This window comes from Rattus rattus, chromosome 12, assembly GCF_011064425.1.
Source record: "Rattus rattus isolate New Zealand chromosome 12, Rrattus_CSIRO_v1, whole genome shotgun sequence".
Taxonomy (NCBI): Eukaryota; Metazoa; Chordata; class Mammalia; order Rodentia; family Muridae; genus Rattus; species Rattus rattus.
In genome coordinates this window covers 25,342,608-25,358,879 of record NC_046165.1, presented here as the reverse complement: position 1 = coordinate 25,358,879, position 16,272 = coordinate 25,342,608, and the positions used below count along the sequence as shown (strand labels likewise).

At 39.9% G+C, this 16,272-nt stretch overlaps 1 protein-coding gene across 6 annotated transcripts in view; it reads left to right on the top strand.

Annotated features, from left to right (window-relative positions):
- Positions 1-16,272, top strand: part of Pibf1 (progesterone immunomodulatory binding factor 1) — a 167,746-nt gene that overhangs the window by 54,841 nt on the left and 96,633 nt on the right. For all 6 annotated transcript variants that reach the window (XM_032917804.1, XM_032917805.1, XM_032917803.1 and 3 more), the window contains exon 10: positions 4,279-4,377. In XM_032917804.1, the coding sequence (XP_032773695.1) occupies positions 4,279-4,377 (99 nt within the window). The remainder of the gene's footprint in view (positions 1-4,278; positions 4,378-16,272) is intronic.

Here is a 16,272-nt window from a genome sequence, read left to right as displayed (position 1 = left end):
TTAATAGGCAACAACATTAAAGAATCGTGAAAAATAGGTTGGTGGTGAAATTTTAGCTGTATGAATGATTTTTTTCATACAATTGTTTTTAAAGTTAATTAATTTCTAGCCTCCTTGTCTGTGAGTTTTCCAGCTACACATCCAGCCAACTGCAGATCCAATACATCCAATTAGATCGTGTTTGTGTGAAAGGTCCAGAGACTTTCTTGTCATTACTTCTTAGGCAATGCAGTACAGCTCACATCGTGTTACATTGTGTTGAGCTTTTTGAGGAATTTAGAGTGTGCAGGAGGTGCCTGTTATAAATCATCTGCAAACGCATGCTGTCTTTTATGGAGGCTTTAGAATTCTTGGGTTTAGGTACGCTGGGTCTTGGGTTGGTGGGATGGAGCTAGTAGATGTTCAAAAACTAAGCTCTAAAAGATGCTGAAGGACTTTTATATTATAAATGTTTATTATATTAGCCAGTTGGCAGCTCCTGACATGTTTCAATGTCTGTAAATTACGTTTGGTTACATTCAGTTTGGATTTTTAACCTCTCAGCCCCATTAGTTTATGTGTGCTATAGATAGCCTCTGTCAAGTTTTCAAGTTTCTCTTCTGAGGAACATTTGAATCCCTGCTTTTTGTTCTGTAATTGTATTTACTACATCCTCTAATGTATTTAACATTTGGAAATGGATTATTCATTAATTATGTGGAAGTTATTGTTTTATCTGTATCAGGGATGCAGTGCATCTGGTGTTTTGTCAAAGCAGTCTAATTTTAAAAGAGCCATGCACTGTGGGCCATAGAGACAAATGCATAATATGCTTGCAATTCTTTTGAGCCTAATTCTGATTTGACATGTGTTTGCACCATGATCTAGTCATGCAGCACAAATCTCATAATGACAGAATATCCCAAGGGGAAATGCCTGTGAAAGGAAGGAGTACTGAGAAAGGCAACATAGTGGATTCAGAGCCTAGGACCTGGGCACAGACTAGATCTACACTCAGACTCCGCAGTGCATACTAAGATGTGACCTTGAACTGGGTCTTTGTGTTTCAACCAACCATGAAACATTTGTGAAATGGAAATGATACAACTTATGCTTGATAGAGTTATGACAAGTTACTGTTTTAGTTACTTTTCTCATCCATTCCTGTGACCAAATACCTGACAAGAAGCTATTTAAGGGAGGCTGTATTCTGGCTTGTTGTTCAAAGGGATGATTCTGTCATGGTGGGAAGACATCCCAACAGACAGGAGACAGACATCGTAATCACTTTTCAGTTGCTGTGATAAGGCACTCTAAGCAAGGCAACTGATAGACAGAATTATTTCTTTGGGACATACAATGTTAGAGAGTGAGAGGCCATGTCCATCATGGCAGGGGCCAAGGCAGCAGGCAGGCCCTGGACAGTAGCTGAGATGTGAACGTGCAAAGCAGAGAGAGCTGGCTGGTTGACACGCCAAAGCCTCTCTAGTGACCTACCTCCTCCAACAAGGCCACAACTCCTAGTCCTTCCCAAACCGTCTACCAACTGGGTTTCAGATATTCACCCTGAGAACCCATGGTGGCCGCTCCAATTCAAACCAGCACAGATGGAAGCAAGACTAAGAGGCCTGATTGTTACTAATACCTGCATTCAGGAAGCAGACAGCAGATAGGAAGCAAGACTAAGAGGCCTGATTGTTACTAATACCTGCATTCAGGAAGCAGACAGCAAACAGGACCTAGGACCAGCTCTAAAACCTCAAGACCTGCCCAGTGACCTACAGCAAGCCTCGACCCCTAAAGTTCCACAACCTTCCCACACAGTGCAGCTATCTAGCTACCAGGTGTTTAAACACAGAGTATGGGGGTAATTCACATTGAGCCACAACAAATACCCATACGAAGTACCTAGAACAGCTCCTAATGTATGGTGGACACTGTATGTTACTGTCAGTACTGTTGCCAATAGACTACACTCAGTTTATCTCTCTCAAACTTAATTCGAAGAATGTCAATTGCTAGTACTAAGAAGTATTAAGTATATCAGTTGTGGACCAGTTAGGGAAGGTATAACAGCCAATGAAGAAAACTATTCCGTGGAAATCTTACCCGCAGACACCTTAGGGTGAGACGAGTGGGAAAGCCTGCGTGGGAAGTTTTCCCCTACTTACTTACTTACTTACAATACCCGAGAATTGTCTCGGCTGTTTGTCCTTTAGGTTCCTCACGTGTGTGCCACTTTCTAGGAAATGTCTCCTTCAGGCCTTAGGCCGCTTACCACAGTCAGGAGTAATTACCTCCTCTTTCGTGTGGCCTTGGGATTTTGTTTATGCTTTATCATAGCACCCAGTTAGCTGGATGATGCGGACTGTCTATGACACAATGTACTGTTATTCTGTAGGAATCCGTGGCTCTCTGAGGCTTGACTTTGTAATGCTTGTTGTGACTGAAAAGGAAGTGTACTTAGTGAGCGAGGCTTCTCCATCTACAACTTTAACAGTCACAGTCTACTACTGCCGACGTGACCCACTTGGAATTCCACTCCTTAATCACATTTAAAATAATGAGACTATTTTTAGAAAGGAGAACTGAAACTAATTTGCGATTTACTGGCTAAAATATGTAGGTCATCTTAGATTAAAAATAGATAAATGTTTAAGATACTTAGAGAATTGTGTTCTCTAAAATTTATTTTTCATGTTTTGTTTGGTTTAATAATAGAATCGTTTTTAAGGTCATTGCAATTCATGATGACACCAAAAAAATAATTTTGTAATTAAGAAAGCAATTTTGTTTACAGAATAATATACAAAAAAAAAATACTGTTACTATTTTTTGACAAGAGTGACATTTACATCAATTTTTAAAACGATTTTATTTGTGGCTCAAACTTTGGCTGATGACTGAAATGTTAGATATTCAATCACTGCAAAAACAGCTTCACTAAGTATGGGTATGGCAAGTGTGACCACTAGGTGTTTTTATTCAGTGTGTATCACATACGTGTACTCAAACCATGTGAGTTCCCATGGCTCGCTACTGACATTTGTATGAATGATAAAGAAACCAAATTCTAGTACCAGTGCCCGCTCTTTGTGAGAAGTGCTGTGATGTGATGTAAAAAGCACACTGCAGAGCAGATATAAACTGGATGCAAACCAGGACCGTTTTCAAACTCTGTCCCAGGGCTGCTGTACTAACTCCCTCTACTTCACTGGACTGCAAGTGCATCGTAAGGGTTTGTAGACACTAAGTGAGCACATCATTCCTGTTATGTCATTTCTCTATATTACAACTCTATTAAGGAAGTAGATTTTTAGGTTAAGTGACTCAAATAAGCTTAGTTGCTTTTTGTTTTTGTTTATTTGTTTGTTGACCTCCAAGTTTCATCTGTATTAAAACATAAAGAGAATTGGACACAAGAAGCTCATGCCTGATTGTATTATATCCTAAGTACTGCCTGTTGTTACCGTCTCCCATTGGAGTACTCTCCTTAGCTGTAACTGTGTCCACAGTTTTGGTTCCTGCTGTCATCATAAGTGGATGGCGTATGTAATGTCGTGGACTCATATTCCTTGAGCCAATCATGAATATTAACCATCTCGGCTGTACTCCATGTAGCCCAAGCTATGCCCCATCTCACATGATTTCAGAAGCTGAGCAGGGTTAGGCCGGATTAGTACTTGGATGGAAGCATGCCACTCTGGTCCCAAAGCACTGTTCTCTGCTATATGCATAACTTCAGGCCCTCTGTCCTTTCTCCCTTGTACTCCTAAATCATCAGCCTTTCTGTATTAACTTACTTTCTTGCACAACTGAGATTCTTGGACCCAATGTTTCAACTGTTCTTGTGTCAGTATTTCAGACTTTATTCTCATTTATGATTTCTGCCCATGTGTGCTTTACTTAAAGTATTTCATAAAACATTAACTTCCATCAACCTCAATTTTCTTGTGGATATTACACCTACCTCACTGGCTTATGGTAAGAATAAATGAGATAAATATATATGCTCTGTTTAACCTACCCCTCAACACATGAGGAAAAAAGCTATGAAGAAAATATTCTGTGGGGGCAGTTATGACTCCAACTGGCATTCCCATAAGTAAGAAGAAGTAACTACAGTCTACTATCTAAGCCCATCCCTGTTAGGAATAGACTGTTCGCACCTATATTGTGTGCTGTGAGACTACTTTCCAAACCATCACAACCTCTACTTCAGTCCTAAGCAAGTGTGTGAATCTTTGAAGATAGATGTTTATGCATTTAAAACAACTGCGATGCGTGTTTGCATTTTAGAAATCTCCGTGAAGCAAGGGATAATGCTCTCGCTGAAAAGAACCGAGCAGTGACAGCGGAAAAAGACGCTCTAGAAAAGCATGAGCAGCTCCTAGACAGGTAAGAAGTAAAAGGAAACGCGAAAATTCATCAGTGATTGTTCCCGTGTGTTGTCCTTAAAGCCAGCTACAATAGAGATGCCTGTAATTCCAGCACTGAAGCAGGAAGGTGGCTGGGAGTTGGAGGCAAGGCCACTTCCTGTCTCAAAAAACCTATATGTAGGCTCTGTGTGTGTGTGTGTGTGTGTGTGTGTGTGTGTGTGTGTGTGTGCGCGCACGCGCGCGCATGTGTGTATGTCTGTGTGTGTAATAGAACTGTGGTTTTCATTTCAGTTGTAATATAATTTACAGGCATGTGTTTCTTTAGTGAAGTCATTCCAGAAAGTTCCTTATAACATTTCAGTTCATCTTATCTACTACCCTCAAGATATGGCAACATTCTGATTTCTTTTGCTGTCATCAGCCTTGTTCTTCTTGGGCCAAACATCAGTAGAATCATACATTATTCACTCTTGGATCTGATTCCTTGACTCAGCATGTGAGGTGTATCCACTCTTTTATAGAGCACTCCAGATTATTTCTGTGTTAACTTATTCTCCTGTTGGTAAAAATCGGGGTTGTCTTCCAGCCCTACTGAATTATACTTCGTATAAGTTTTGTATATGTGTACATTTATGTTTTCCTCCCTGGTAGCTCCTAGGAGTGGAATTGCCAATCATAGACTTGACATTTTGTTTAAAAACTTCTATGAAACTTACTGCAAAGCAGTTGTACCATTGTACACCCCCCAAGTCATTGTCAAAACCTGTATGTTCTTGGCGAGTTTTGTAAGGAAGGCTCTGTCTTCGGTTACCAGTGCAGGTGGATACTTTTTTATGAGTCCAGTGAAAAAGAAGTAAGTGACAAGCTTGAAGTTAAACAATCAGTACTTGGTTAAGAAACTCTAAACATTAAATATTTTATTTTATTTACATGTAGTTAGGAATGGCATTTTTTCCTTTCTTAAACTTTTTATTTTGAAATAATTTTAGGTGGAAGGGTTAATAAAATAGTACAGAAAGATTACATATGCGTTTCACATAGTGATAAGCCTTTGAAATTAAGCTCACTGTTTTACTTTATTGATAAATAAAGTCCTACAAATTAATTTGCAATTGTTGTTTTAAAAGTTCAGGTCTCACTGTGTTCCTCAGCTGGTCTCAAAGTCGTAGATGTAAGTGACCTTTCTGCCTCAGCTCTAAGTAGCTGAGACCTCAGGCACTTGCCATCCTGCTTGGCTCCTGATTGGTAATTTAAGCAACGCATACACCTCAAACTGGGACTGTGGATGTAGTTCAGTGGAAGAGCATTTGAAAGGCCCTGCATTGGATCCACAGTCCTAGAAAAACAAAGCTGCGAACAAACAAAAACAAAAAGCAAAACAAAACAAAAAAACCCACACTAAAAATGTTGATATAAAGCAGGGAAGAATAATAGAAATTCAACTACACAATTGGGATCTAGTAGATTTTGTGATAAGTTGATTATTTGAGAAGCTGAGTGAATTTTAATAGGACTGTATATAAGAAAACATGGGCTTGAATCCAGAAAGTTCCAAGTGCTAGACTTGAGTTATGGACTTAAAAGTGACATAAGAAAATGGCAGTGGTAGGTTCAGTCTGGAGCCAATAGTGTCAGATAGAGGACGTGCTCTATGCTGTTTCCCTCAGACCCCTGCTAGGATCTTAGCACTCGAGCACGAGAAAAAGAGAATGACCCAAACTGGAAGAATTCAAAGATAACTTTAGTGTTAAATAACTGTCCTCAGATATTTGCATGATGGACATTGAAAGCGGGTTTTAGTCCTGGCAGAACCTGAAGCACCTGACTGGACACTGGGCAAGTGCTGTGGATGAAGCGCTTTCCAGTGCGGCTCTTCACGTTCCTCTGTCAACCAGATGTAAGAAGAGCTGGCCAGGCATTCGGGCAGAATGAATGCGTGAGGACTAAGGCTTCTGGGGTGTGAAAATCTCTGCTCTAAATTCTTGAATGTACTATAGTTTTTTTATTAAGTACTTTACTTAATATCCATACGTGAAGTCCCCACTCCTTTTTTTCATCTGTATGTTATCTGTGACAATTGCTTGTGAGAATGATACATTGGTTAAATTACCACAAAAAAGCAGTGATTAATTCACCCTTTTTGACAGTACCATTTTAAGGATCAACACATTCACTTGTCTTAAGTTAGGAATATGGATTGGAAAAGATGCTGTCATCTATGACCAGGTCACCAAATGCAATAGTACATTAGCATATGTGTATATATGCAGTCAATGTTCCAATAGTACATTAACATATGTGTATATATGCAGTCAATGTTCCAATAGTACATTAGCATATGTGTATATATGCAGTCAATGTTCCAATAGTACATTAACATATGTGTATATATGCAGTCAATGTTCCAATAGTACATTAACATATGTGTATATATGCAGTCAGTGTACCAAAAGTTTTTAGTGTAGATTCCTAGATGCCTGACCCAAGATACTTTGGCATACTTTTTATTTTTTATTTTGTAATCCTGGGGCACTGAGCCCAGGATTTTGTGTTTAAGAAATGGGCACTTTTTGGACTGGAGAGATGGCTCAGTGGTTAAGAGCACTGACTACTTTTCCAGAGGTCCTGAGTTCAATTCCCAGCAACCACATGGTGGCTTACAACCATCTGTAATTGATGTGATGTCCTCTTCTGGTGTCTGAAGACAGGTACAGTGTACTTATGTATAATAAATACATCTTTAAAAAAAGAGAGAGATTCATTTAAAAAAAGAGAAATAGGTACTTTATCAATAAGACATACCTCTAGCTATGCTATTTTGGGAATGTGTGTATTATTATATGTAGTAAAATACAAGGGTAAAACATTTTTTCATTCTTCAGAGATTGGCATTTAATGCTAAGTATATAATTCTGGCTTTTTATCCAAATGAGAATAAACAAATGTCTTTTAATCTTTATATTGAATGTGACTTTCCTGAATCTTCTTTAAGTTAAGCATCTAACATGCATATCACAACTTTCCAGTCATGTATAATTAGTGTCATTTCCTTTTATGTGAGATTTTATCAAATGCCTCATTTTATGATTAAACAATCCATGTCACTATATTTAGAAACAGCATAAGGAAGCAGTGTGCCATTTTCAAATGTGAATGTAAAAGGCTTTCTACCCAGAACTATAAAGGTCTTTTCTTAGGTATATAAAAAAAGCTATGTATGTCCCAATTTCTAGCATGATAAAATCTCTAAAAATAAGTAACAACTACCCAAAACTCGCAAACATGAGCAAAGCTCATGTTCTTTTTTTTTTTTTTTTATTAACTTGAGTATTTCTTATGTACATTTGCAAACATCCCTTCCTCCCCCTTCCTTATGGGTGTTCCCTCCCCACCCTCCCCCCATTGCCGCCCTCCCCCGACAGTCTAGTTCACTGGGGGGTTCAGTCTTAGGGACCCAGGGCTTCTCCTTCCACTGGTGCTCTTACTAGGATATTCATTGCTACCTATGAGGTCAGAGTCCAGGGTCAGTCCATGTATAGTCTTTAGGTAGTGGCTTAGTCCCTGGAAGCTCTGGTTGCTTGGCATTGTTGTACATATGGAGTCTCCAGCCCCTTCAAGCTCTTCCAGTTCATTCTCTGATTCCTTCAACGGGGGTCCCGTTCTCAGTTCAGTGGTTTGCTGCTGGCATTCGCCTCTGTATTTGCTGTATTCTGGCTGTGTCTCTCAGGTTCTGATCCACATCCGGCTCCTGTCGGTCTGCACTTCTTTGCTTCATCCATCTTGTCTAATTGGGTGGCTCTATATGTATGGGCCACATGTAGGGCAGGCTCTGAATGGGTGTTCCTTCAGTCTCTGTTTTAATCTTTGCCTCTCTCTTCCCTGCCACGGGTATTCTTGTTCCCCTTTTAAAGAAGGAGTGAAGCCTTCACATTTTGATCATCCGTCTTGAGTTTCATTTGTTCTAGGCCACTAGGGTAATTCAAGCATTTGGGCTAATAGCCACTTATCAGTGAGTGCATACCATGTATGTCTTTCTGTGATTGGGTTAGCTCACTCAGAATGATATTTTCCAGTTCCAACCATTTGCCTCACGAATTTCATAAAGTCGTTGTTTTTGATAGCTGAGTAATATTCCATTGTGTAGATGTACCCATTTTCTGTATCCATTCCTCTGTTGAAGGGCATCTGGGTTCTTTCCAGCTTCTGGCTGTATAAATAAGGCTGCGATGAACATAGTGGAGCACGTGTCTTTTTATATGTTGGGGCATCTTTTGGTATATGCCCAAGAGAGGTATAGCTGGATCCTCAGGCAGTTCAATGTCCAATTTTCTGAGAAACCTCCAGACTGATTTCCAGAATGGTTGTACCAGTCTGCAACCCCCAACAATGGAGGAGTGTTCCTCTTTCTCCGCATCCTCGCCAGCATTTGCTGTCACCTGAGTTTTGATCTTAGCCATTCTCACTGGTGTGAGGTGAAATCTCAGGGTTGTTTTGATTTGCATTTCCTGATGATTAAAGATGTTGAACATTTTTTTAGGTGTTTCTCAGCCATTCGGCATTCCTCAGCTGTGAATTCTTTGTTTAGCTCTGAACCCCATTTTTAATAGGGTTATTTGTCTCCCCTTGGTCTAACTTTTTGAGTTCTTTGTATATTTTGGATATAAGGCCTCTATTCTGTTGTAGGATTGGTAAAGATCTTTTCCCAATCTGTTGGTTGCCGTTTGTCCTGACCACAGTGTCCTTTGCCTTACAGAAGCTTTGTAGTTTATGAGATCCCATTTGTCGATTCTTGATCTTAGAGCATAAACCATTGGTGTTTTGTTCAGGAAATTTTTCCAGTGCCCATGTGTTCCAGATGCTTCCTAGTTTTTTTCTTCTATTAGTTTGAGTGTGTCTGGTTTGATGTGGAGGTCCTTGATCCACTTGGACTTAAGCTTTGTACAGGGTGATAAGCATGGATCGATCTGCATTCTTCTACATGTTGACCTCCAGTTGAACCAGCACCATTTGCTGAAAATGCTATCTTTTTTTTCCATTGGATGGATTTGGCTCCTTTGTCAAAAATCAAGTGACCATAGGTGTGTGGGTTCATTTCTGGGTCTTCAATTCTATTCCATTATTCTATCTGTCTGTCTCTGTACCAATACCATGCAGTTTTTATTACAATTGCTCTGTAATACTGCTTGAGTTCAGGGATAGCGATTCCCCCAGAAGTCCTTTTATTGTTGAGCATAGTTTTAGCTATCCTGGGTTTTTTGTTATTCCAGATGAATTTGCAAATTGTTCTGTCTAACTCTTTGAAGAATTGGATTGGTATTTTGATGGGGATTGCATTGAATCTGTAGATCGCTTTTGGCAGAATGGCCATTTTTACTATATTAATCCTGCCAATCCATGAGCATGGGAGATCTTTCCATCTTCTGAGGTCTTCTTCAATTTCTTTCTTCAGAGTCTTGAAGTTCTTGTTGTACAAATCTTTTACTTGCTTGGTTAAAGTCACACCGAGGTACTTTATATTATTTGGGTCTATTATGAAGGGTGTCGTTTCCCTAATTTCTTTCTCGGCTTGTTTCTCTTTTGTGTAGAGGAAGGCTACTGATTTATTTGAGTTAATTTTATACCCAGCCACTTTGCTGAAGTTGTTTATCAGCTTTAGTAGTTCTCTGGTGGAACTTTTTGGGATCACTTAAATATACCTATCATATCATCTGCAAATAGTGATATTTTGACTTCTTCTTTCCGATCTGTATCCCCTTGACCTCCTTTTGTTGTCTGATTGCTCTGGCTAGAACTTCAAGAACTATATTGAATAAGTAGGGAGAGAGTGGGCAGCCTTGTCTAGTCCCTGATTTTAGTGGGATTGCTTCAAGTTTCTCTCCATTTAGTTTAATGTTAGCCACTGGTTTTTGTATATGGCTTTTTACTATGTTTAGGTATGGGCCTTGGATTCCTATTCTTTCCAGGACTTTTTATCATGAAGGGGTGTTGAATTTTGTCAAATGCTTTCTCAGCATCTAATGAAATGATCATGGTTTTGTTCTTTCAGTTTGTTTATATAATGGATCACGTTGATGGTTTTCCGATATTAAACCATCCCTGCATGCCTGGGATGAAGCCTACTTGATCATGGTGGATGATTGTTTTGATGTGCTCTTGGATTGGTTTGCCAGAATTTTGTTGAGTATTTTTAAATCGATGTTCATAAGGGAAATTGGTCTGAAGTTCTCTTTCTTTGTTGGGTCTTTGTGTGGTTTAGGTATAAGAGTAATTGTGGCTTCATAGAAGGAGTTCGGGTAGTGCTCCATCTGTTTCAATTTTTGGAATAGTTTGGATAATATTGGTATGAGGTCTTCTATGAAGGTCTGATAGAATTCTGCACTAAACCCGTCTGGACCTGGGCTCTTTTTTGGTTGGGAGTCCTTTAATGACTGCTTCTATTTCCTTAGGAGTTATGGGGTTGTTTAACTGGTTTATCTGTTCCTGATTTAACTTCGGTACCTGGTATCTGTCTAGAAATTGTCCATTTCCTGCAGATTTTCAAGTTTTGTTGAGTATAGGCTTTTTATAGTAAGATCTGATGATATTTTGAATTTCCTCTGAATCTGTAGTTATGTCTCCCTTTTCATTTCTGATTTTGTTAATTTGGACACACTCTCTGTGTCCTCTCGTTAGTCTGGCTAAGGGTTTATCTATCTTGTTGATTTTCTCAAAGAACCAACTTTTGGTTCTGTTGATTCTTTCTATGGTCCTTTTTGTTTCTACTTGGTTGATTTCGTCTCTGAGTTTGATTATTTCCTGCCTTCTACTCCTCCTGGGTGTATTTGCTTCTTTTTGTTCTAGAGCTTTTAGGTGTGCTGTCAAGCTGCTGACATATGCTCTTTCCTGTTTCTTTCTGCAGGCACTTAGCGCTATGAGTTTTCCTCTTAGCACAGCTTTCATCGTGTCCCATAAGTTTGGGTATTTTGTACCTTCATTTTCATTAAATTCTAAAAAGTTTTTAATTTCTTTCTTTATTTCTTCCTTGACCAGGTTATCATTGAGTAGAGCATTGTTCAATTTCCACGTATATGTGGGCATTCTTCCCTTATTGTTATTGAAGACCAGCTTTAGGCCGTGGTGGTCCGATAGCACGCATGGGATTATTTCTATCTTTCTGTACCTGTTGAGGCCCGTTTTTTGACCAATTATATGGTCAATTTTGGAGAAAGTACCATGAGGAGCTGAGAAGAAGGTATATCCTTTTGTATTAGGGTAGAACGTTCTATAAATATCCGTTAAGTCCATTTGGCTCATGACTTCTCTTAGTCTGTCTACGTCTCTGTTTAATTTCTGTTTCCATGATCTGTCCATTGATGAGAGTGGGGTGTTGAAGTCTCCTACTATTATTGTGTGAGGTGCAATGTGTGTTTTGAGCTTTAGTAAGGTTTCTTTTACGTATGTAGGTGCCCTTGTATTTGGGGCATAGATATTTAGGATTGAGAGTTCATCTTGGTGGATTTTTCCTTTGATAAATATAAAGTGTCCTTCCTTATCTTTTTTGATGACTTTTAGTTGAAAATTGACTTTATTTGATATTAGAATGGCTACTCCAGCTTGCTTCTTCTGACCATTTGCCTGGAAAGTTGTTTTCCAGCCTTTCACTCTGAGGTAGTGTCTGTCTTTGTCTCTGAGGTGTGTTTCCTGTAGGCAGCAGAATGCAGGGTCCTCGTTGCGTATCCAGTTTGTTAATCTATGTCTTTTTATTGGGGAGTTGAGGCCATTGATGTTGAGAGATATTAAGGAATAGTGATTATTGCTTCCTGTTATATTCATACGTGGATGTGTTATGTTTGTGTGCTTTTCTTCTCTTTGTTTTGTTGCCAAAACGATTAGTTTCTTGCCTCTTCTTGGGTATAGCTTGCCTCCTTATGTTGGGCTTTACCATTTATTATCCTTTGTAGTGCTGGATTTGTAGAAAGATATTGTGTAAATTTGGTTTTGTCATGGAATATCTTGGTTTCTCCATCTATGTTAATTGAGAGTTTTGCAGGATACAGTAGCCTGGGCTGGCATTTGTGTTCTCTTAGGGTCTGTATGACATCAGTCCAGGATCTTCTGGCCTTCATAGTTTCTGCGAAAAAAAGTCTGGTGTGATTCTGATAGGTCTGCCTTTATATGTTACTTGACCTTTTCCCTTACTGCTTTTAATATTCTTTCCTTATTTTGTGCGTTTGGTGTTTTGACTATTATGTGACGGGAGGTGTTTCTTTTCTGGTCCAATCTATTTGGAGTTCTGTAGGCTTCTTGTATGCCTATGGGTATCTCTTTTTTTAGGTTAGGGAAGTTTTCTTCTATGATTTTGTTGAAGATATGTACTGGTCCTTTGAGCTGGGAGTCTTCACTCTCTTCTATACCTATTATCCTTAGGTTTGATCTTCTCATTGAGTCCTGGATTTCCTGTATGTTTTGGACCAGTAGCTTTTTCCGCTTTACATTATCTTTGACAGTTGAGTCAATGATTTCTATGGAATCTTCTGCTCCTGAGATTCTCTCTTCCATCTCTTGTATTCTGTTGGTAAAGCTTGTATCTACAGCTCCTTGTCTCTTCTTTTGGTTTTCTATATCCAGGGTTGTTTCCATGTGTTCTTTCTTGATTGCTTCTATTTCCATTTTTAATTCCTTCCACTGTTTGATTGTGTTTTCCTTTAATTCTTTCAGGATTTTTGTGTCTCCTCTGTATGGGCTTCTACTTGTTTATTTATGTTTTCCTGGAATTCTTTCATGCATTTTGCGATTCCTCTCTGTAGGCTTCTACTTGTTCTCTAAGGAGTTCATCATGTCTTTCTTGAAGTTCTCCAGCATCATGATCAAATATGATTTTGAATCTAGATCTTGCTTTTCTGGTGTGTTTGGATATTCCATGTTTGTTTTGATGGGAGAATTGGGCTCCGATGGTGCCATGTAGTCTTGGTTTCTGTTGCTTGGGTTCCTGCGCTTGCCTCTCGCCATCAAATTATCTCTAGTGTTACTTTGTTCTGCTATTTCTGACAGTGGCTAAACTGTCCTATAGGCCTGTGTGTCAGGAGTGCTGTAGACCTGTTTTTCTCTCTTTCAGTCAGTTATGGGGACAGGGTGTTCTGGTTTCGGGCGTGTTGTTTTTCCTTTCTTCAGGTCTTCAGCTGTTCCTGTGGACCTGTGCCTTGAGTTCACCAGGCAAGTCACTTGCAGCAGATAAGTTAGTCTTACCTGTGGCCCCGAGGCTCGAGTTCTTTCATGGGTTCTGCCCACGGGCTCTCCCGGTGGCAGCGACCGGGAAGATCTGCGCCGCCTCTTCGGGAGCCTCCGTGCACCAGGGTTCCAGATGGCCTCCGGTATTTTCCTCCGGTCTGTTTCCTTCAGGATCCGGCGGTGTCTCAGGCAGGGCTCCTGCTGCTCCTGGGCCCTCCCCCACAGGAACCCAGAGGCCTTATACAGTTTCCTCTTGGGTCAGGGATGTGGGCAGGGGTGGGCAGTGTTGGTGGTCTCTTCCGCTCTGCAGCCTCAGGAGTGCCCACCCGACCAGGCAGTAAGGTATCTCTCCCACGGGTTCTGGGAGCAGAGAGCTGCTCAAAGCTCATGTTCTGTTGCTTTAAATCTCTGTGGACTCTGAAGGTTCTTCCCACCAGAAAGAAATTGTGGAACTCAGTCAATATGAGTATTAGAAAAACTGAATGCCCTGTACAGTTTGGGAATTCTTCATTAGACGCCTGGATTTGAAGCTATAATGTAAGTGTACAATTCAAAATTAACTTAGATTGTAAATATTTTCAGCTGTAGATTATCTTGTCTGAAAAATATTTCCTGGATGGACATGATGGCATACCTTGGAATCCTAGCACTTGTAGGCAAAGGCAGGAGGATCAAGAGTTCAAGACTTTACTTAGCTACATAACAAGTTTGTCAAATGGCCCACCTCAGGGACAAAAGACACTGCCTTAAAACAATAAAAATAGGGGGAAGGGCAATTTGTGTTTTGAGCATGTAGTTTAAAAACACTTCCTGGTTAAAAGTATTTTCAAAGAACTATTCATTTGAAATGTCCTCAGCCCCACTGCACAACTTCTCTGATAATGGTAGAATTCTTGGCTCCATTTTTACTAGTATAAGATAGAATATACAGGCAAGTTGGTGATCAGAGTAACATTTATACCTTACTGAACTGGATTAAAAGTTGTTAGTATGGCTAGGTATGTGTGCGATCCTAGCACATGGGAGACAGAGGCAAGATTGTGAGTTTGAGACTAACCTGGGACCACATGCAGTACCTGTTCCAAAAAAAAAAAGGAGCAAATCAAACTCAACCATCGGTATGGAGACAAACCCCAGGTTTCCCAAGAGGAAGATATGGGGTGTGCTCTCATTCTCCTCCTTCCCTTCCTGTGTGCTGTAGACTGGAGAAGCCTTTGCCTGTCTGCCTTTTAGTCAGTGCTACATTTCAGCAAGGAAACATCTATCTGTGGGGCTTACACATGAACTTAGTGGACTGAAGCCTACAGAGATACGAAATAAAAGTGGTAATATACCCAAACTTTGTTTTGTATAAAATTATATTGTAATTCTTGTGGTTTACAAGTAATTCACATGATTTGTTTTAAATGCAGAAATCGATAATCTGTGTTTCATCCTTAAAAGCACAAGCTACATTAACACTTTGTTAAATATACATTAACACTTTGTAAAATGAAATCATTAGTGTAAACATATCTTTTATTCTTATGTATGTGATTGTCCTCTTGGAGGCTTTCTGCCTCAGTCTACTAACCTAGGCCTAGACCTGGAAGCCTTTAGCCTCCATACAATCTTAACTAGACCTAGAATGTTTTCAGCTTCTGAAACTTGTTGTTGAATAAACTCAACCTAGATCTTTCTGAACTCAGGCTAGCAGGTTTAACTCAGCTGTTATGGCTAACAATTCCTCCTCAAGCTGGCTTCTCTCTCAGCCTCTGAATCTTGCTCTTCTTGGACCCAAACTAACTCTAGTAAGCTTTTCTAAGCTTCTGTCTCCTTCTTATTCTCTGGCCTTTTCTGTATTCAGGAAATGTTCGTGAACCCCAAAAAGATCACCAGCGAGCAGACTTCGATGTAATTGTAATTGGGTCTCTTTATTGAAGCTGGAGCTTGGACTCCCTGCCAACCCTGATACAGCCAAAGGGTGGAGCCTTAAGCCCAGTTTTAGGCAAGTATCTATAGAGGCAAGAAAGGGGCATCTAGCTTAGTACACATCTGAGTGGAGGGCCATTGTGACCTTTAACAGAATTTGCTGGTGCTGGGAGCCATAAACTTAACTTCTGTTTTCCTCCTGGTTGATAGTTGTTAGGAAGTGAAGTGGTAGGGGTAGGCTTGAAACCTGGAGGTGTGGATTTGTTGGGGAGTAACCTGGAAATTGGTGTTAGACATAGGTCTTGTAGGGGGGATAGGTGGAGGTAGCCTGGAAACTGGTGCTAAGTACTGGCCTGTTAGTTAACTTGAGTTCAACCTTAAGTCAGGTTCTCCAAGGTAGAATCTGAATCCAAAGATCTAATCTTTGACTGTCTCTATACAACTGGCCCAATAAACCTGCCCCTGAAGTAGCTTCCTTTTTTTCTGCACTGCCCCTTAAGTAGATTCCCAACAGATATGTTGGACATGTTCTGCCAAATCTTTCTCTGATTCATCACTCTGTCTGCCACTCAATTAGACATCACTTTCAAACATGGGTGTTTCTTTCTACAAACTAACTTTACCTTCATTGTTTGGGATTAAAAGTGTGTGCTAGGGACTTAGCCACACCACTACTAGAAATTGGATTTTCCAGTAAGTAACACAATCTCAGCCTTCACAGTGTGATCAGACACCTACGACAATTCATGTCTGAACTGTTTGTTTATTCTTTAAAGTTTTTCATTGCGAGTCAGTC